Source organism: Raphanus sativus, chromosome 6 (assembly GCF_000801105.2).
Source record: "Raphanus sativus cultivar WK10039 chromosome 6, ASM80110v3, whole genome shotgun sequence".
Classification (NCBI taxonomy): Eukaryota; Viridiplantae; Streptophyta; class Magnoliopsida; order Brassicales; family Brassicaceae; genus Raphanus; species Raphanus sativus.
Window position 1 is genome coordinate 39,599,646 of NC_079516.1, and position 16,309 is coordinate 39,615,954.

Consider the following 16,309-nt stretch of genomic DNA (forward strand, 5'->3'; position numbering starts at 1 on the left):
TTTAGAGATAAGATTACTATCTGGGCTTATCTTGATGATGACAGGAAAGGTTCTTGGAGGGATCCCTTACTGGGTGACAAGACTTGGGCCTCCAGAATCTACTTTCTTCCCGCAGGGGATAAAGCCTCGAGACGTATTAGAATGGCAAATGACATTCTTTTTTGGGCAAAAGAATGTCCTTGTAAACCATTTACAGAAAGTTTGTTCCTAGTCTCTGATCAATTCAGACGTGACCCCTACTACGTCGAGCTGCTGCACTATTTGGCGTCCGGACGTTTGGATATTTTCTTCTTGATTCCGACTCAGGACATCAATAAACTAGAAAGCCATGAATGGCCAGGATTGCTAATAGATGAAGGGGAATACCGTTTGCTGGTTGAAACATACGAAATCCCTGATAAACCTTGTATCAAAAGGCGTAAAGCCGATGCAGGAACGCTCTTTATCCTCGAGGAAACAAATGGCATGGATTACAGCCGTCTCTGTCACTGGGAACCACCTTGTCCAACAGAATAGCTGGCGTATGTTCGTAGCTCCTTACGTGTACCTCTATTTTATGTTTTTGCTTACTCTAAGAAAAACTCTAGGATACAGTGCAGCATTAATGTGTTTTGGCGATAACTGAAACGTATATTCTAGCGATAATTTTGTAGCGAGAACTCTCGTTGTTTCAGTTCATGGATTCGCCAATCAGGTGGATAATTTATCCTATGTCTCACAGTTGCCAAAGTTACATGTTGTGGCAAAAAAAAAGACTCGTAACTTCTACTTTTAACTTCAACAACAATAATATTTAATAGTTTTAATTGTATTTCGTACTTCAAAAGAAAATTGTAAGGAAAAATTTATTTTATTTACTTAAGGCGTGGCAAAACTTGACTTTCTGCCGTCTATTGGAAGGTGTTGCACCATTATTTTAACTTTTTTTTTTTTGACATCGCCATTATTTTAAGATGATAACTATATTTTGAACCGCACTTAGAAAATGTGACATTACTTTTATGTATCTGGAATTTTTTGAATCGGAATCAACCGTTAACTAGTGTTGGGAAAAAAATAGGAAAATGTAATGCAACCGTGTAAATAAATAATATGATGATTTCATTCTAATTTAGATTTGGAGTGTAAGATGGTGTGGCTTTTTTTCTTCAGTCTTGTAATAAAAAATTTAGTAGAAACGTGGCTGCTTTTGACTTTAAGTGGCACACACAGATTCGGACAAAAGAGTTAAAAGAGAAAACAGAACGTGTTCCGGTTGGGAAGTAGAAAAACAACAAGCAGTGTGTCAAAATAAAACATAAACGTGAGGGGTCTTCTTCGTTTTGCCCCAAAAACCTACCCCCCGTCGCCTGCGAATCACAACTTCGCCTCTCAATTTCTGATCTATTCGCAACGAAGCCCCACAGATACTAATCCAATCGCATGATCCATCTGGTTTGATCTTCCCTCCTTCCTTCCTTCAAATCGAATCTGATTTGTCTGTGTCTTTTTTATTATTATTCTTATTCGATTTGTGTTTGTTGTTGTAGTAGATCTGAGGCGATAGAATCAGATTTTATGAGCGATGTTCAGTGATCGGCGGAAGCGGGATATGGCCAATCATGGTGGATACCTGAACAACAACAACAAGTCTTCTTCTTATGGGAGAGGAAGTATGGTGGTTATTTCACGGCCAAGAAGCTCTCAAAACGCTGGCCAGAAGCTCTCCGTTCCACCTCCGTTGAACCTCCCTTCACTCCGCAAGGAGCATGAGCGTGTTGATTCGTCTGGCTCCAGCTTTCTCTCAGGCGGTGGAGTCTCCGGGAGTGGAGCTAGACCTGCTTCCTCAGGGATGGGATGGAGTAAGCCTGCTTCTGGTGTTGATGTTCGTGTCGTCCAAGGGAAGCTTAATGAACCGTTGATACAGGCTGTTGAGAAAGTTTCCACATTGAGGGGTGAAGACTTTCCGTCTCTTAAGGCTTCTTCTTCTACTTCTGGTGTGTCTGATCAGAAACACCATAAAGATGGTCCGAATCTGAATCAGAATCAGAAACAGAAGCGAGATGATTTTTCCAAAGAGACCAGAGCTGTGACGACTTCTTCACTTGTAGATGTGAGACCTCAGAACCACCGGTTTGGTAACGAAGAGTTGAGCAGCGAGAGACCTAGTTTTTCAGAACAACAGGTGAAGAAAAAAGATTACCTTCTTCCAGGTCCGTTGCCTATTGTTCGTATGACCCCACGGTCTGATTGGGCTGATGATGAGCGTGACACTAGTCATTCCTTCAGAGATAGAGATTATGGCTATTCGAAGAATGAACCAGTTGTAGTAAGGGAGGCCAATGCTTGGAGAGCCTCCTCACCTCTCCAAAACGAAGTTGCAAACAATAATAATAATAATAACAACAGCAGAGGTATTTATGGAGCAAGGCCGAATAGTAGAGGCAGGGAAGGTCTTAAGAAAAGTAACTACGTCTTGTCAGGATCAAGAGATAATGTTTGGAATAACTCTGGAGCTAGAGAGGGTCCATATCAGCACGGAGGAAGGCAACCATGGAATAATAATAATATCGATCATCAGAATAGGGATAAACGGCCCTTATTCAAGAATGACAAACCTCATGTGGAAGATCATTTTGGCGACTCTGGTTTTGATGTCCATGATCCATTCCCAGTGCTTGGTGTTGCTAAGAAGAAGAAAGAGGCTTTGAAGCAGACGCAGGAGTTCCACGATCCTGTCCGGGAGTCATTCGAGGCTGAACTCGAGCGAGTTCAGAAGATGCAGGAAGAGGAACGCCGGAGGATCATCGAGGAGCAGGAGAGGGTGATTGAGCTAGTTCGAACAGAAGAGGAAGAGAGGCTGCGGCTGGCTCGGGAGCAAGACGAGCAGCAGAGCAGGTTAGAAGAAGAGGCCAGAGAAGCTGCTGTTAGAAACGAGCAGGAGAGGTTAGAGGCTGCAAGGAGGGCGGAAGAGTTGAGGAAGTCGAAAGAAGAGGAGAAGCATAAGTTGATCTTGGAGGAAGAGAGGAGGAAGCAAGCCGCCAAGCAAAAGCTTCTCGAGCTGGAAGAGAAGATCTCCAGGAGACAGGCTGAAGCTGCCAAAGGCTGCAGCAACTCTTCGACTGTTTCGGAGGATGTCATTAAAGAAAAAGAGTCTTCAGATGTTGATTGGGAAGACAGCGAGAGGATGGTGGATAGAATCACTACATCATCAGCTTCTAGAGACGGTTCTTCTTTTGGGTTCCAGGATAGGCATAAGCCCTTTTGGAGAAAGGAAGACGTTGTTGAGAGTGGAGGAGGCAACTCGAGGTTTATTCCACAGAACATGGAGAATGTTCCACATAGCCCTCAGAGAGATGTAGGTGAAGGTTTTCCCAAGGAGTTCTTTGGGACAACTGGATACATCAGTAGTGCCAATTCCTACTTCAAACCTGGATTCCCCGAGCATTCAGTTGATCAGAGCTGGAGAACTCCTGGAGATGGGAGGTCATATGGTAGAAACTATGGGATGGAACAAGCAGAACCTCGTGACAGTTTTGGAGAGCAGCAGCAATATGGTAATAATCCCGGGTGGGGACAGAACCAGAGCCGTGGACAACGCCGCGGTGCTTACCCTTATCCTGAAAAGTTGTATCCGAATCATGAGGAGGATGATTATTACCCTTTTGGGAGACCAAAGTATTCAGTTAGGCAGCCACGTGTTCTTCCTCCTCCGCAGGAGTCTAGGCAGAAGTTGCCCTTCAGAAGCGAGGTTGAGCAGCATCATCCTGGCCCCTCAACTTCTGTTCTAGCTAGCTATATCGGTGATCTTCAAGATCATCATGTGATGTCAGGAAGTGGTATGGATGATCATCGTTTCGATAGCAAGGTGACTGGAAGATGCGACTCTCAGTCTTCGCTTTCCATCACCAGCACACCTGATTCCCTTGTTCATATCTCCCATGATGATTTGGATGAATCGGGGAATTCATCTGTGTTGGTATCTTCCAGAAAGGGAGACGGTGGTGGTTTACTAGAGGCTGGAAAGGATAGCTTGATGGCTGCTACGTGCCCTGTGTCTTGTTGGGATAATGAAGAGTGGACTCTTGACAACAATGAACGGTTGCAGGAACAAGAAGAATACGACGAAGATGAAGATGGGTACCAGGAGGAGGATAAAGTACACGGGGTTGATGAGAACCTTGATCTTACCCAAGAGTTGGAAGAATTGCATCTCCAAGAGAAAGACTCTAACCTAGTCTTAGGCTTTAACGAAGGAGTCGAGGTTGAGATACCCAGCGATGACTTGGAGAAATGTCAACAGAAAGAAGCATTTCCACTTACTCAAAACCCTGTCGGCTACGCAGATGGTGAAAGGCCTTCCGTTGAGACAAGCTGTGATGAACAACAAGTCGCCAAACCTGTTGAAATTTCTGATAACGCATCTACGAGCTTTCAGGGTACTGAAACCACAATGCAGAACAACTCAACGAGTTACCCAACCGTTTCTACTCATCTTGTCGCACCACCTTACAGCATTGGTCTGCACCAGACACATGTAACTTCTTCTACTTCAGCGCAGATGGAGGAGCGTGTTCAGTTCCAGTTTGGATTGTTTTCTGGTCCATCCCTGATACCTTCTCCTTACCCTGCCATACAGATTGGTTCCATCCAAATGCCTCTTCCTATTGATCCTCAATTTGGCTCCTCGCTTACTCATATCCAACAGCCCCAGTCACCATTCATTCAGTTCGGTCAAGTAGGATATACATCCCTAATAACCCAAGGGGTACTGCCACCACCACCACCACCACTTCAAAACCCTGGATCCATTGCGACTGGCCTGCTTGGTCAAGGTAATCAGGTAGCTAGAAATGCAGCAGCCCCTGCCTTAAACCCTCAGATAAGTGTTCTTAGAAGACCAGTGGATGTTTCTGATGGGGACAACAAACCAAAAAATGCCAATATCTCCCCAGGGAGCGTAGAGGTTGCTGTGCCACCACCTCATAAGCAAGGAGAGTTCTCTGGTAAGTCCGAACCAGTCTCTCGAAAAATGAGTCACGGAAGATCAAATTTTGGTGATAGACAATCAGGAGGAGGCCAAGTAGTTAGAAATTCTGAGGTCTCTCGGGGAGATGCTGGTGGTTATAGAAGATATCAACGTCAAAGGGTTGAGTTTAGGGTTCGGGAACCAAACTGGCCTTCTGAGGAGAATCGAAATGGCAATGGAAAGTCACAAAACTCCACAAGAAGTGGGAGCAGAAAGTATGTTGTGTCCAAGTCCCAGAAATATTCCTCAGATAGCTCAGTGTCTGGTTCGAATTCTGTTCAGAAAGCTGAAGGTCCTAGTGATAATGATGATGATTTTATTGAAGTAAGATCGAAAAGACAAATGCTTAATGATCGTCGTGAACAGAGAGAGAAAGAAATCAAGGAAAAGTCCCAGGCGTCAAAGGTTCTGGTTGCAATCTAAAGTACTCTACTACTCTCTACTTGTAAACTGTTATTTCACTAAAAGGGAAATTATTTTATTGCAGGCATCCAGGAGACCTCGGTCAACTTTACAGAACAGTAGTGCTGCAGCCAGGTCCAACAGAAGTCCACCAGCTGGCCGAGTTGCCAACACTAAGCAGATTAGTTCTGTCTCCAACAGACAGCTGTTAGCCCCAATTGGCACACCTTCTCCTAAACCAGATTCTCATGGTGATGAAAAATCCGGGAGCAGCAGGTACTTTCTTCTATTTTGATCAAATTGAAATGCGTTTGTGTTTCACTGATCAAATGTAAGTTCGTGTTCTGTGTTCACAGAGATATCCCTGATCAGAATCCAGCGTCAAGTTTTGTATTCAGCAACAAAAATAATGCTGTGGTGGAAAATATTCAAACGTCTGTGGGGACTTGGACCAACCAACTCACCGATCAGCCGGTAAGCTAAATCGTTGATTGAGATAATGGTATCTGAATTTTTGATATGGTTTGATGATGACGACTTCTTTTGATCGCCATGTTTTAAAATAATGTAGTAATTTGTATTGATGAATCTGTTTTGTGAATCGAGGCTAGTCCTGTAGTTAGTTGTGTGAGCTTCTTCACTGTCTTAAAGGTTTCTGATTTAGCATGCACGCATCTTACCTTGCATAAGCTTAACTAAGGTACTTAACGGAAGCATAAAACAGATCTTTCTGCACTTCTCAAATGAATGTGTTGCATGCCACATCTCACACTTCCTTTGTATCAGTTGATAGTATGGTTTACTGAAAACTTGAAGCTATTAGATTTTTTTGAATGTTGCTCTAGTAGTCACATTTTATGCATATGCAAATAACTTTTGTTTTTTTTTGTTTTGGTATGTAGGTAATGGCCCTAACCCAGAGTCAGCTTGATGAAGCCATGAAACCTGCATCTCTTCTTTCATGTGTTTCTGTTGAGAATGGTGTCAACCGAATCAGCGAGCCAAATCCTAAATCAAACTCTGTCGCGCCGCCGAAGAACAATACTTTTCCAAGCCCAGTAAATTCATTGCTTGCAGAAGGCAAAATCCAATTTGGTGAGCTGATGGTTTAGAAACACACCTGGTTGTCACTTCTGAGTGGCTCTTCTTTGCATATAAATAATGATGCCTCCTCTCTTATGCTTCTGTGTATCAGGGGCAGTTACATCTTCCTCTGTTATTCCTCCATGTGGTGAGAACAATAGTTCTTTATATTTTGAAAAGGATAGAACCCCATCATCCTCTGGCATGGAGCTTTGTGAAGCAGAAGCTGCTGCGTCAGCGATTGCCGTTGCAGCCATAACTAGTGATGAAACCAGTGGGAATACTGGTTCCGTAACACCTGCTGAAACCAAAATTTATGGAGGAACAAGTGGTGATAGTTACTTACTTTCTGTTGTCTTTGTGCATTTTTCCCAAATGGTTATTTGTTGTCTGACATAATTGCTTAACGCTTTTGGCAGGCACTGTTGTGGCGCATCCTAGTCTATCAAAAGCTGAAGAGTCTCTCGTTGTTTCTCTCCCAGCAGATCTTTCAGTGGACACCCCAATCTCTCTGTGGCCACCGGTGCCAAGTCCACACAACTCAAACCAAATGATCACTCACTTTCCTCAAGCCCCTCCTCATTTCCCTTTCTATGATATGAACCCTATGTTAAGAGGACCTATCTATGCTTTTGGCCCACACCATGACTCCGGAGCAAACCAACCACAGTCTCAGAAAGGACCTTCCGGTCCACCTGCGACGTGGCAGCAGCAGCAGGGTCATTCCGGAGTAGATTCCTTCTACGCTCCTGCCGGTTTCACTGGTCCTTTCCTAACCCCACCTGGTGCTATGCCTGGTGTTCAGGGGCCTCCTCACATGTTTGTTTATAACCACTTCGCACCTGTTGGACAGTTTGGAGGGTTGAGTTTCATGGGGACAACTTACATCCCATCTGGGAAACAACCGGATTGGAAGCACAACCCTATGGTGTCTTCTTCCACAGTTGGAGGAGATGGTGATGTAAACAATCCAAATGTGTCTCCCATGCAATGTAACGTTGTGCCTGCATCTCTTCAACACCTGGCTATGCCTTCTCCTCTTGCCATGTTTGAACCATCCCCTTTCCAGGTATTTTGATCCACACTCTCTCTTAGTCATCTCAGCAATGCTTAAGTAGTTGAAACCATATCTTATTTATATCGGTGTTGTCAGTCTTCTTCTTCTCAGGAGATGCCTGTTAGAGCACGGTGGCCTTATATGCCATTTCCGGGTCCTCCAACAATGCAAATCCAGAATCAACAGGAAACAGTAGATGGCTCACCATCTCAGTTTAGTAACAACAACAACAACATGCTTCCTCCTCCATCCAACAGATATCCAAACATCCAAACACCCACGGTGGCAGATGCAGTGGACTCCTCAAACTCTTACGGTTCTGCTTCACAACCAAAACCCATCACCACCTTGTCCGATCCCAACAGCAACACCACTCAGAATCCAGCTGGTCCTGCCTTCAAGCAGCCGCCACCACCACCACAGCAACAACAACAATCCTCCCAAGAGAAGAACACGCAGTCTCAGCATGTTGGTGGATCCAGCCACCACAATCAACACCAGCATAACAGGAGGTCAGGCTTCCATGGGAGAAATCAGGCCATAACTAGAGAGAGAGGATACCATAACAACACAAAGGTGAAGCAGATTTATGTGGCTAAGCAGAGTAGTAGTAACAGCAACAACGCATCTGCCTCTGCCTCTTCCACCACAACCACTTCGCCTTCAATATGATTCTGTCATTACCATTATCCATGTCCGTTTAAGATTATATGAACACAAGTCAAATAACATAAGCAGCTTTGGCTTCATAAGGAGATGTCCTTTTTTTTGTATTTCTCATTGGATAAAATAGATTTGTCTTATTTGCTCGTTTGGGGTTTCACTATATGGAACTTTGGTACGATTAGTTTTGAATTTATGTTTTGGGTGAAATACCTAATTCACGGTTCCAGTGTTTTCCCCATTATATATCTCTTGTCAACATTGTCTTATATTCTTTTTATAAAGCAGCAAACTCTTATTATTGTTGTAATGTCTTTTGCTAGTTTGCGTGAATGTAGTCAAGTGAAAACTATTTACCGAGTGATCAGACTATATGTTAACTTTGACTCTTTGACACTTCAAAAAACTTTTATCAGAAGAGACTTTCATACAAAGAGCAAACTTCTCATTAAACATATATTAAAAACCAAAATATTATAGAAGATATTGTGTTAAAAAGGAACTAAAACAGAGACCTCATCAGAGTGTCTTTAACAAGTTGTTCTCTTCATCATCTTCATGATCTTTTCTATATTAACTTCACCATCACCTGCAGTTTGGTGATAATCATATATCATACCCAAGCATTGCACAAAGAGAAAGTTTAGGGAACTTACGGTCACGGTCGGCTTCTTCAATGATCACTCGCATCTGTGAAGTTTTCAGAAGATATCATCAACAGATATCTTCCCCTGAAAAGAAAAATAATTATCAGATACTATATAGAAAATTACTAATCATCTGAAATGGAAACAGTCATCGTTATCCATATGAATGTAAAGCTATCAAATTGAATCACAGAAAGCAGAACTACGAAGTCGGTTTACGAAGTCTGTCTGAGTATGTTTTTAAGTTCTGACAAAAGAAAAAAAAATACTTGTATATATACATAAGTGTGGTCTTTTTTCACTAACATGAGATGAATTGCATTAGATGAAGTAAAGACCACAAACAAAACAAGAACTTGCTGCTCATCATGAAACTCTTATTATAATCCAAGCTTGCATATACATTCTTTGGGAAAAGCAAAACTCCGAATTGTACCTCGCGGCCAGCAGATCACCTTTCTGCCTATATCTCTGATATTTCTGTCACGCTTATAGCTAAGCTTGATACTCTCTATCTCTCATGTGCAACGTAATCTTCCTTCAACGTTCACTCTTTTATTTACTTGGCTGATGTATTTCTTTTTAGTTTTCATCCCATTGTTTTTTTTTTGATGATTGTAGATCATTTGTATTTGTTTTGAAACCAGGTCTGTAAACCTAGGTCTGTAAACCTGTGAGAGAGTTTGTAATTTTGTATCTCTTTTTTAATGTTCCATTGTTTCTAGATGTATTAGACATATGCACAATTATTAAAAAGAATTATTTTATTTATATTATTAAAAATATAAATTTAAAACTATCTAATTAATTACAAAATTAAAATTAAAATACTATTAGCTAAACAGTCTTTGATAAAACTAAAAGTAATCTAAAAATGAAAATATCTTACGCATCAAAACATCAAAAGCTTTTCAAAACATAATACACTAAAAACAGAAGGAATATAAAGTAAATAAAAAATCAGAAAAAATCGTTTCACATACACACTTTTCTATAATTTCCATACTAGTAAATTTGCATCACATCACGCCTTTTTGACTAATGTTCAATCATTTATTATTAGGATTCGAGCATGCATAATGCATTGCTAGAAAAAGTTATTATTAGAGTAACCGGTTTAGTTATAATTGATTTCGTTGGTTTACCGGTTTATTTGTTTGTTACGATAACCGGGATACTATATATGTAATCATTTCTTATTCAACAATCAATAAGAAAACTATGAGTTTGTTACATCGTCTTCTTCTTTTCCTCTGTTGAACACTAAGATGGTATCAGAGCATTGAGGCTCAAATCCTCAATCGATCCGTTTCTTTTCTTCTTTTCTTTGACCTAGATTCATCGGTGACTCTCCCGATCGAATCCTCTTTCTCGTCTCGTTGATTTTGTGGCTATTCCACCACATATCTTCTTATCTTCGATTCGAGCTCCTAAAATGGTGGTAACTCGCCGTTCTACTCGTCGTCTTGGTAGATCGACTACCGCTTCAGCTCGACGATCTTCCATTCCTGAAGATTCGTCACCGGTGGACTCCGATACTGATGAACTCTCTCCGAACAGTATCCATTCGCCGTATCACCTCACGAGTGGCGATAATCCAGGTCTTTCGATAATTTCTGAAGTACTTGATGGCACAAATTATGATAACTGGAGTATTGCGATGAATATTGCTTTGGATGCGAAAAACAAGCTAGCGTTTATCGATGGATCTGTAGCTAGACCTCTGGAATCTCATGTTCATTTCAGGATTTGGTCTCGCTGCAACTCCATGGTTAAATCCTGGCTTCTCAACACCGTTTCCAAGCAGATCTACAAAAGCATCCTCCGTTTCAATGACGCTTCAGAGATCTGGAAGGACTTGCAAACTCGCTTCCACATCACGAACCTTCCTCGTTCGTATCAGCTCTCTCAGCAGATCTGGTCCCTTCAACAAGGATCTATGGATCTTGCTACATATTATACTACTTTAAAAACTCTGTGGGATGAATTGGATGGTGCTAACTGTATTACTACTTGCCGTAATTGTGATTGTTGCAAAGCCATGAATACTAAAGCAGATCATGCTAAAGTAATCAAGTTCTTGGCTGGTTTAAACGAATCTTATGCAGTTATACGCAGTCAGATCATCATGAAGAAGAACATTCCTGAGCTCTCTGAGATTTATAATCTCCTTGACCAAGATCACAATCAACGGAACATCATTCCAGTTCACAATGCCACAACGTTTCAGGTCTCTGCTCCCTCTGCTTCACCTGCTCCCAAACAAGGCAGACCAGTCTGTTCTCACTGTGGCTATAATGGCCACACCGTGGACACTTGCTATAAAATACACGGTTATCCGGTGGATTTTAAACACAAAGGGAAGCAGCAGTCTGATAAAACTCAGTACAAGAAGCCGACTGCTAAACCAGTTGTTGCTCAAGTTGCTTTAGACGATAATTCCTCTGCTACTGGTTTTGGTACTCTTACTAAGGACCAGATAGAAGGCGTCATTGCTTACTTTAACTCTCAGCTCTCGCCACCTCCAGCTCAAGTGAACTGTGTTTCTACATCTGGTGGTACTATAACAGCCTTACCTGGTATGGTTTTCTCTTCTTCCACTCTCGGTTTTATTGGAATGTTGAGAATGACAGGAAATGTTCTGTGTACTGAATCTTGGGTTGTCGATAGTGGTGCTACTCACCATGTTGCCCATGATCGACACTTATTTGAGGAGTTATCTGATTCAGTGAACACATCTGTTACTCTTCCTACTGGTTTTGGGGTTAAAATCTCTGGAATAGGCAAAGTCAGACTGAGTGATTCAATGGTCTTGACTAATGTTCTGTTTATTCCTGATTTTCGCCTTAATCTTCTCAGTGTAAGCCAGACAACCAAGGATTTAGGCTATCGTATAGCTTTTGATCATGACTGTTGCATGATACAGGATCTTACCAAGGGTCTGATGATTGGGAATGGTGATCAGATAGCTAATCTCTATGTGCTTGACGTTGCTGATATTGCGGTTTCAAGACCTCTTCAAGATCAGCTTGCTTCTGTTTCAAATGTTGTTTTCGATTCTGCTTTATGGCATCACAGACTGGGTCATCCCTCTATGTTAAAAACTGATTCTATCATTGATGTACTCGGTTTACAACATAAGAATAAAGGTGCTTATCATTGCGATATTTGTCCTCTTGCCAAACAGAAAAGACTTCCTTTTAAATCAAATAACAACATGACTGATCATCCCTTTGATCTCTTACACATTGATGTCTGGGGTCCCTTCTCTACTCCTACTATTGAAGGCTACAGATATTTTCTCACTATCGTTGATGACCACACTAGGCTCACTTGGATTTATCTCCTTAAAGCCAAGAGTGATGTCTTATCTGTATTTCCTGCCTTCATCAAAATGGTAGAAACACAATATCAGGCTGTAGTCAAAGCGGTTCGATCAGATAATGCTCCGGAGCTACGGTTTGAGGAGTTATATAAACAAAAAGGAATTGTTTCTTTCCATTCTTGTCCAGAGACACCAGAGCAGAACTCTGTAGTGGAACGTAAGCACCAACACATTTTAAATGTGGCTCGTGCTCTTATGTTTCAGTCTCAGGTGCCATTGGAGTTATGGGGAGAGTGTGTCTTGACTGCTGTCTTTCTCATCAACAGACTCCCTTCTCCATTGCTAAAAGATAAGAGTCCTCTAGAGCTTCTTACATCTAAACCAGTTGATTATACTGGCCTTCGTGTCTTTGGATGTTTGACATATTGCTCCACTTCTCCGAAACAGAGGACAAAGTTTCAGCCTAGAGCTCGTTCTTGTATTTTTCTTGGATATCCAGCAGGCTACAAAGGATATAAACTGATGGATTTGGACACAAATCAGATTTTTATCTCCAGAAATGTCATTTTTCATGAGGATATCTTTCCTTATACGAAAGGCAAAACAAGCTGTTTTCATGACATATTTTCTTCTGCTCCAGTCTCAGACAATTCTACTCTTACTTCTGAAGGGATTAATGGAATTTCTGATACTAAAACTCCTCCTCCTGCAGTCGTCCCTGATGCTTCTGCAGCTGAGTCTTCTGGTTCCAATCCTAGGCCAGAGTCGACTAAAAGAATCTCCAAGTTACCTGCTCATCTTGAAGATTATTATTGTAATGTCAATGAGCTTAACAAGGATATACCTTACCCTTTGTCTGCTTACTTGACATATGATAATCTTTCGGCAGAGTATAAAACCTATATCTGCTCTGTTGCTCTTTATCCAGAACCTACTTCTTTCACTCAGGCTAAACGTTTTGAAGAATGGTTACATGCCATGAATGAGGAATTAATAGCTCTGGAAAAGAATGATACTTGGACTGTTTGCTCCTTACCACCAGGAAAACATGCTATCGGGTGTAAGTGGGTTTACAAGATCAAGATCAACGCTGATGGTACTCTTGAACGTTATAAGGCACGTTTGGTTGCCAAAGGCTACACGCAACAGGAAGGCATTGACTTTGCTGAGACATTCTCTCCAGTAGCTAAGATGACTACCGTTAAGACACTTGTTGCTGTTTCAGCTGCTAAGAATTGGCATCTCACTCAACTCGACGTCTCAAATGCTTTCTTAAATGGAGATCTTCATGAAGAGATATACATGAAGTTACCTCCAGGCTACACACCAAGAAAGGGGGAATCTCTACCTGAGAATGCTGTTTGCAAACTTCAGAAATCGTTATACGGCTTGAAACAGGCCTCTAGACAATGGTTCTTGAAGTTCAGTACTACTCTGTTGGGGTTAGGCTTTCAAAAGTCAAACTCTGATCACACTCTGTTTATACGCAATATCAAAGGTCACTGCATTGCTGTTTTGGTATATGTAGATGACATTATTATTGCGAGCAATGTTACAGAGGATGTTGATCAGTTAAAAGAAGATCTTCAAAAGGCTTTCAAAATCAGAGACTTGGGTCCTTTGAAATACTTCTTGGGTTTGGAAATTGCTCGATCTGTTCAAGGCATTTCCATGTGTCAACGTAAGTATACATTGGGTCTTTTGGAAGAAGCTGGCTTACTGGCCTGCAAATCTTCTCTTATTCCCATGGATCCTGGTGTCAAGCTCATTCAAGACTCCCCGGTATCATTACTTGATGATCCTTGTGCTTATCGAAGACTTGTGGGCAAGATGATGTATTTGACGATTACTCGCCCTGACATTACCTTTGCGGTGAACAAATTATGTCAGTTCACTTCAGCTCCGAAGCCTTCTCATCTTCAAGCTGCCTACAAAGTGCTTCACTACTTAAAGGGCACTATTGGATTGGGTCTCTTCTACTCCTCTACCTCTGATCTTGTCCTCAAAGGTTACACAGATGCTGACTGGGGTTCTTGCGCTGACACACGACGTTCTACGTCTGGTTATTGCATGTTCCTTGGCAACACTCTGATCTCCTGGAAATCTAAGAAACAGCAGGTCGCTTCTCATTCCTCTGCAGAATCAGAGTATAGAGCTATGGAGTTCGGTTCGCGTGAAGTTATCTGGCTGTATAATCTGCTGATTGAGTTGCAGGCACCTCAAGATGGACCGGTTCCTTATTACTGTGACTCAACTGCAGCTATACATATTGCTCATAACTCCGTGTTTCACGAACGCACAAAACACATCGAACGTGATTGTCATCAGATACGAGACCGCATTGAGGCTGGCTACATCAAGATGCTTCATGTTCGTACTCATGATCAGATAGCTGATGTCTTTACTAAACCGTTGTTCTCTCCTAGGTTCTACTCGCTTGTTGGCAAGATGGCTCTCAAGTCTCTATACTTGCCATCTTGAGGGGGAATATTAGAGTAACCGGTTTAGTTATAATTGATTTCGTTGGTTTACCGGTTTATTTGTTTGTTACGATAACCGGGATACTATATTATGTAATCATTTCTTATTCAACAATCAATAAGAAAAGTATGAGTTTGTTACATCGTCTTCTTCTTTTCCTCTGTTGAACACTAAGAGTTATACTGCAAAAAGTCAACACAACAAAATCAAAGGAATATACTTTCGCAAATTGTATAATGGTGTCTATATAAAATCATATATGACATACTAAAGCAATCAATCAAGTCATTGTATAATGAGCAATAATGTAAATATACAGACAGGTTGGGTCCAAAATAAATTGGTAATTTACTACAGGTGTGTGTAATATTACAAATGATGGATGGGCTCCACGTTTGTTTTGGCCGTTTCAAACAGCCGTTAATTATTAACGCCGTTAGTTATCATCTCGGAGGTGATTGGTTAACGGTGCAAGCCACCACTCTCGCCCACTGCTTTAGCTTCGTCTTCACCGTCTGCGGATCATCGCCTATTCAAATAATATAAATTAATTAGTTAACGCCAAATTAATAATATATAAATATACAATAAAGGTTTATATACATACTGGTTCTGTATAACGTGTGGGGGCTGGTATCGCCGTCGGAGAGCGAAGACGACGACGACTTGTTAGAAACGGCGTCGTTGTAGCTCTTCTGAACGGCGTAGTAGAGCTCAAGAGCGGGAAGCGTGTTGGACAGTCTCGGATCGGCGACTTCGGGGGATCCGAACCCGAATCCGAGCTCGATACTTGCTTTGAGCTCGTCGAGATCGTCGTCGGTCAAGCTCTTTCCGCGGCGGCGGTTGCGGGAGGTGTCTCGCCGCTTTGACCAAGCTTCCTCGCGGATGAGATCCGGAGACCAGGAGTGTTGTTTAGAGAGGGAAGTAGACGGTGGGACGTGGAGGCGGCGCACTACCCCCGAGGAGGGGGTGTGCGGCGGAGGACGGCGAGGTTCGGGCTCAATGGTTGGTTTTTTGGTAAATAAGTGGAAAGTCATGGGGGGTGAGACAGAACAGAAAAGTTAGTTGAGGATTAGTTATAAAGGAGTGAGAGTGTTGCCGACTCTGAGTAGTTGGGCCGGCCCAAGTCATGATGGCCTGGCTCTTACTGTATTTTTATTAATTTATATATATATATATATATATGTGTGTGTGTGATTTACCTAAAATTAATAAAGCGTAAAACAAGTTGTCATTTGGATTGATAGTATATACTTTACAAAATTTTGATATTCTACTTTTTTATTATATAATGAAGACATTCCACGATTGAAAAGTCTTACAGAAAATCTTTGTTGTGGATTACTTTAATGTATTTGAAATACTACTTGGTTCCCTTTCAATAAACGACCTATAGATTATAACATCATCATTATATAACGTCCTTTCGAAGGAAAATAATATGAGTCGTTATAATACCAACGGGCTTAATACCAACTGAGGAGAATTTATTTAGTTTAGGATTCCAAATCAGATTCGTATGGCCCAGTAACTAAACGATACCTGAAGCTATATAGGCTCCATGGGTTGATTTTATTCGAGCTGTCTCGGGCCTCTTGGCTTCAATCGTTTTGATAAGTGAATCCAATCTAGAATTCGCAAGA

The 16,309-nt window shown here is 41.7% G+C and overlaps 2 protein-coding genes and 1 long non-coding RNA gene across 4 annotated transcripts; 1 reads left to right on the forward strand and 2 right to left on the reverse strand.

Annotated features, from left to right (window-relative positions):
• The first annotated feature begins 1,276 nt into the window (after nucleotides 1–1,276).
• LOC108811523 (uncharacterized) lies at nucleotides 1,277–8,516 on the forward strand. Of its 2 annotated transcripts, none has more exons than XM_018583578.2 (8): nucleotides 1,277–1,434; nucleotides 1,533–5,413; nucleotides 5,496–5,686; nucleotides 5,767–5,884; nucleotides 6,313–6,505; nucleotides 6,606–6,824; nucleotides 6,913–7,562; nucleotides 7,647–8,516. In XM_018583578.2, exons 2-8 carry the CDS (start codon nucleotides 1,565–1,567, stop codon nucleotides 8,220–8,222), a joined length of 5,796 nt encoding a protein of 1,931 aa, XP_018439080.1. In that variant the 5' UTR covers nucleotides 1,277–1,434; nucleotides 1,533–1,564; the 3' UTR covers nucleotides 8,223–8,516. The 2 variants fall into 2 exon arrangements, with proteins under 2 accessions (XP_018439080.1, XP_018439081.1); XM_018583579.2 differs by having other exon boundaries at nucleotides 1,278–1,434; nucleotides 1,530–5,413.
• A 120-nt stretch (nucleotides 8,517–8,636) lies between these two features.
• LOC108811524 (uncharacterized) lies at nucleotides 8,637–9,560 on the reverse strand. Its single transcript, XR_001943328.2, has 3 exons — nucleotides 9,297–9,560; nucleotides 8,870–8,944; nucleotides 8,637–8,802 (listed from the first exon to the last, which is right to left on the reverse strand). It is a non-coding gene; the product is annotated as an uncharacterized LOC108811524 (long non-coding RNA).
• Nucleotides 9,561–14,872: 5,312 nt separating this feature from the next.
• Nucleotides 14,873–15,731, reverse strand: LOC108808483 (uncharacterized). Its single transcript, XM_018580618.2, has 2 exons — nucleotides 15,274–15,731; nucleotides 14,873–15,195 (listed from the first exon to the last, which is right to left on the reverse strand). Exons 1-2 carry the CDS (start codon nucleotides 15,701–15,703, stop codon nucleotides 15,110–15,112), a joined length of 516 nt encoding a protein of 171 aa, XP_018436120.1. The 5' UTR covers nucleotides 15,704–15,731; the 3' UTR covers nucleotides 14,873–15,109.
• Between the last annotated feature and the right edge of the window lie 578 nt (nucleotides 15,732–16,309).

What these genes read in the sequence shown, in the direction of transcription:
- LOC108808483 (XM_018580618.2), bottom strand. Translation starts at nt 15,703, where the DNA reads ATGACTTTCCACTTATTTACCAAAAAACCAACCATTGAGCCCGAACCT. An exon ending in CCACACGTTATACAGAACCA is followed by an intron (nt 15,196 to 15,273) that starts GTATGTATATAA and finishes TTATTTGAATAG; the next exon opens with GCGATGATCCGCAGACGGTG.
- LOC108811523 (XM_018583578.2), top strand. Translation starts at nt 1,565, where the DNA reads ATGTTCAGTGATCGGCGGAAGCGGGATATGGCCAATCATGGTGGATAC. An exon ending in AAAAGTCCCAGGCGTCAAAG is followed by an intron (nt 5,414 to 5,495) that starts GTTCTGGTTGCA and finishes ATTTTATTGCAG; the next exon opens with GCATCCAGGAGACCTCGGTC. An exon ending in GAAAAATCCGGGAGCAGCAG is followed by an intron (nt 5,687 to 5,766) that starts GTACTTTCTTCT and finishes CTGTGTTCACAG; the next exon opens with AGATATCCCTGATCAGAATC.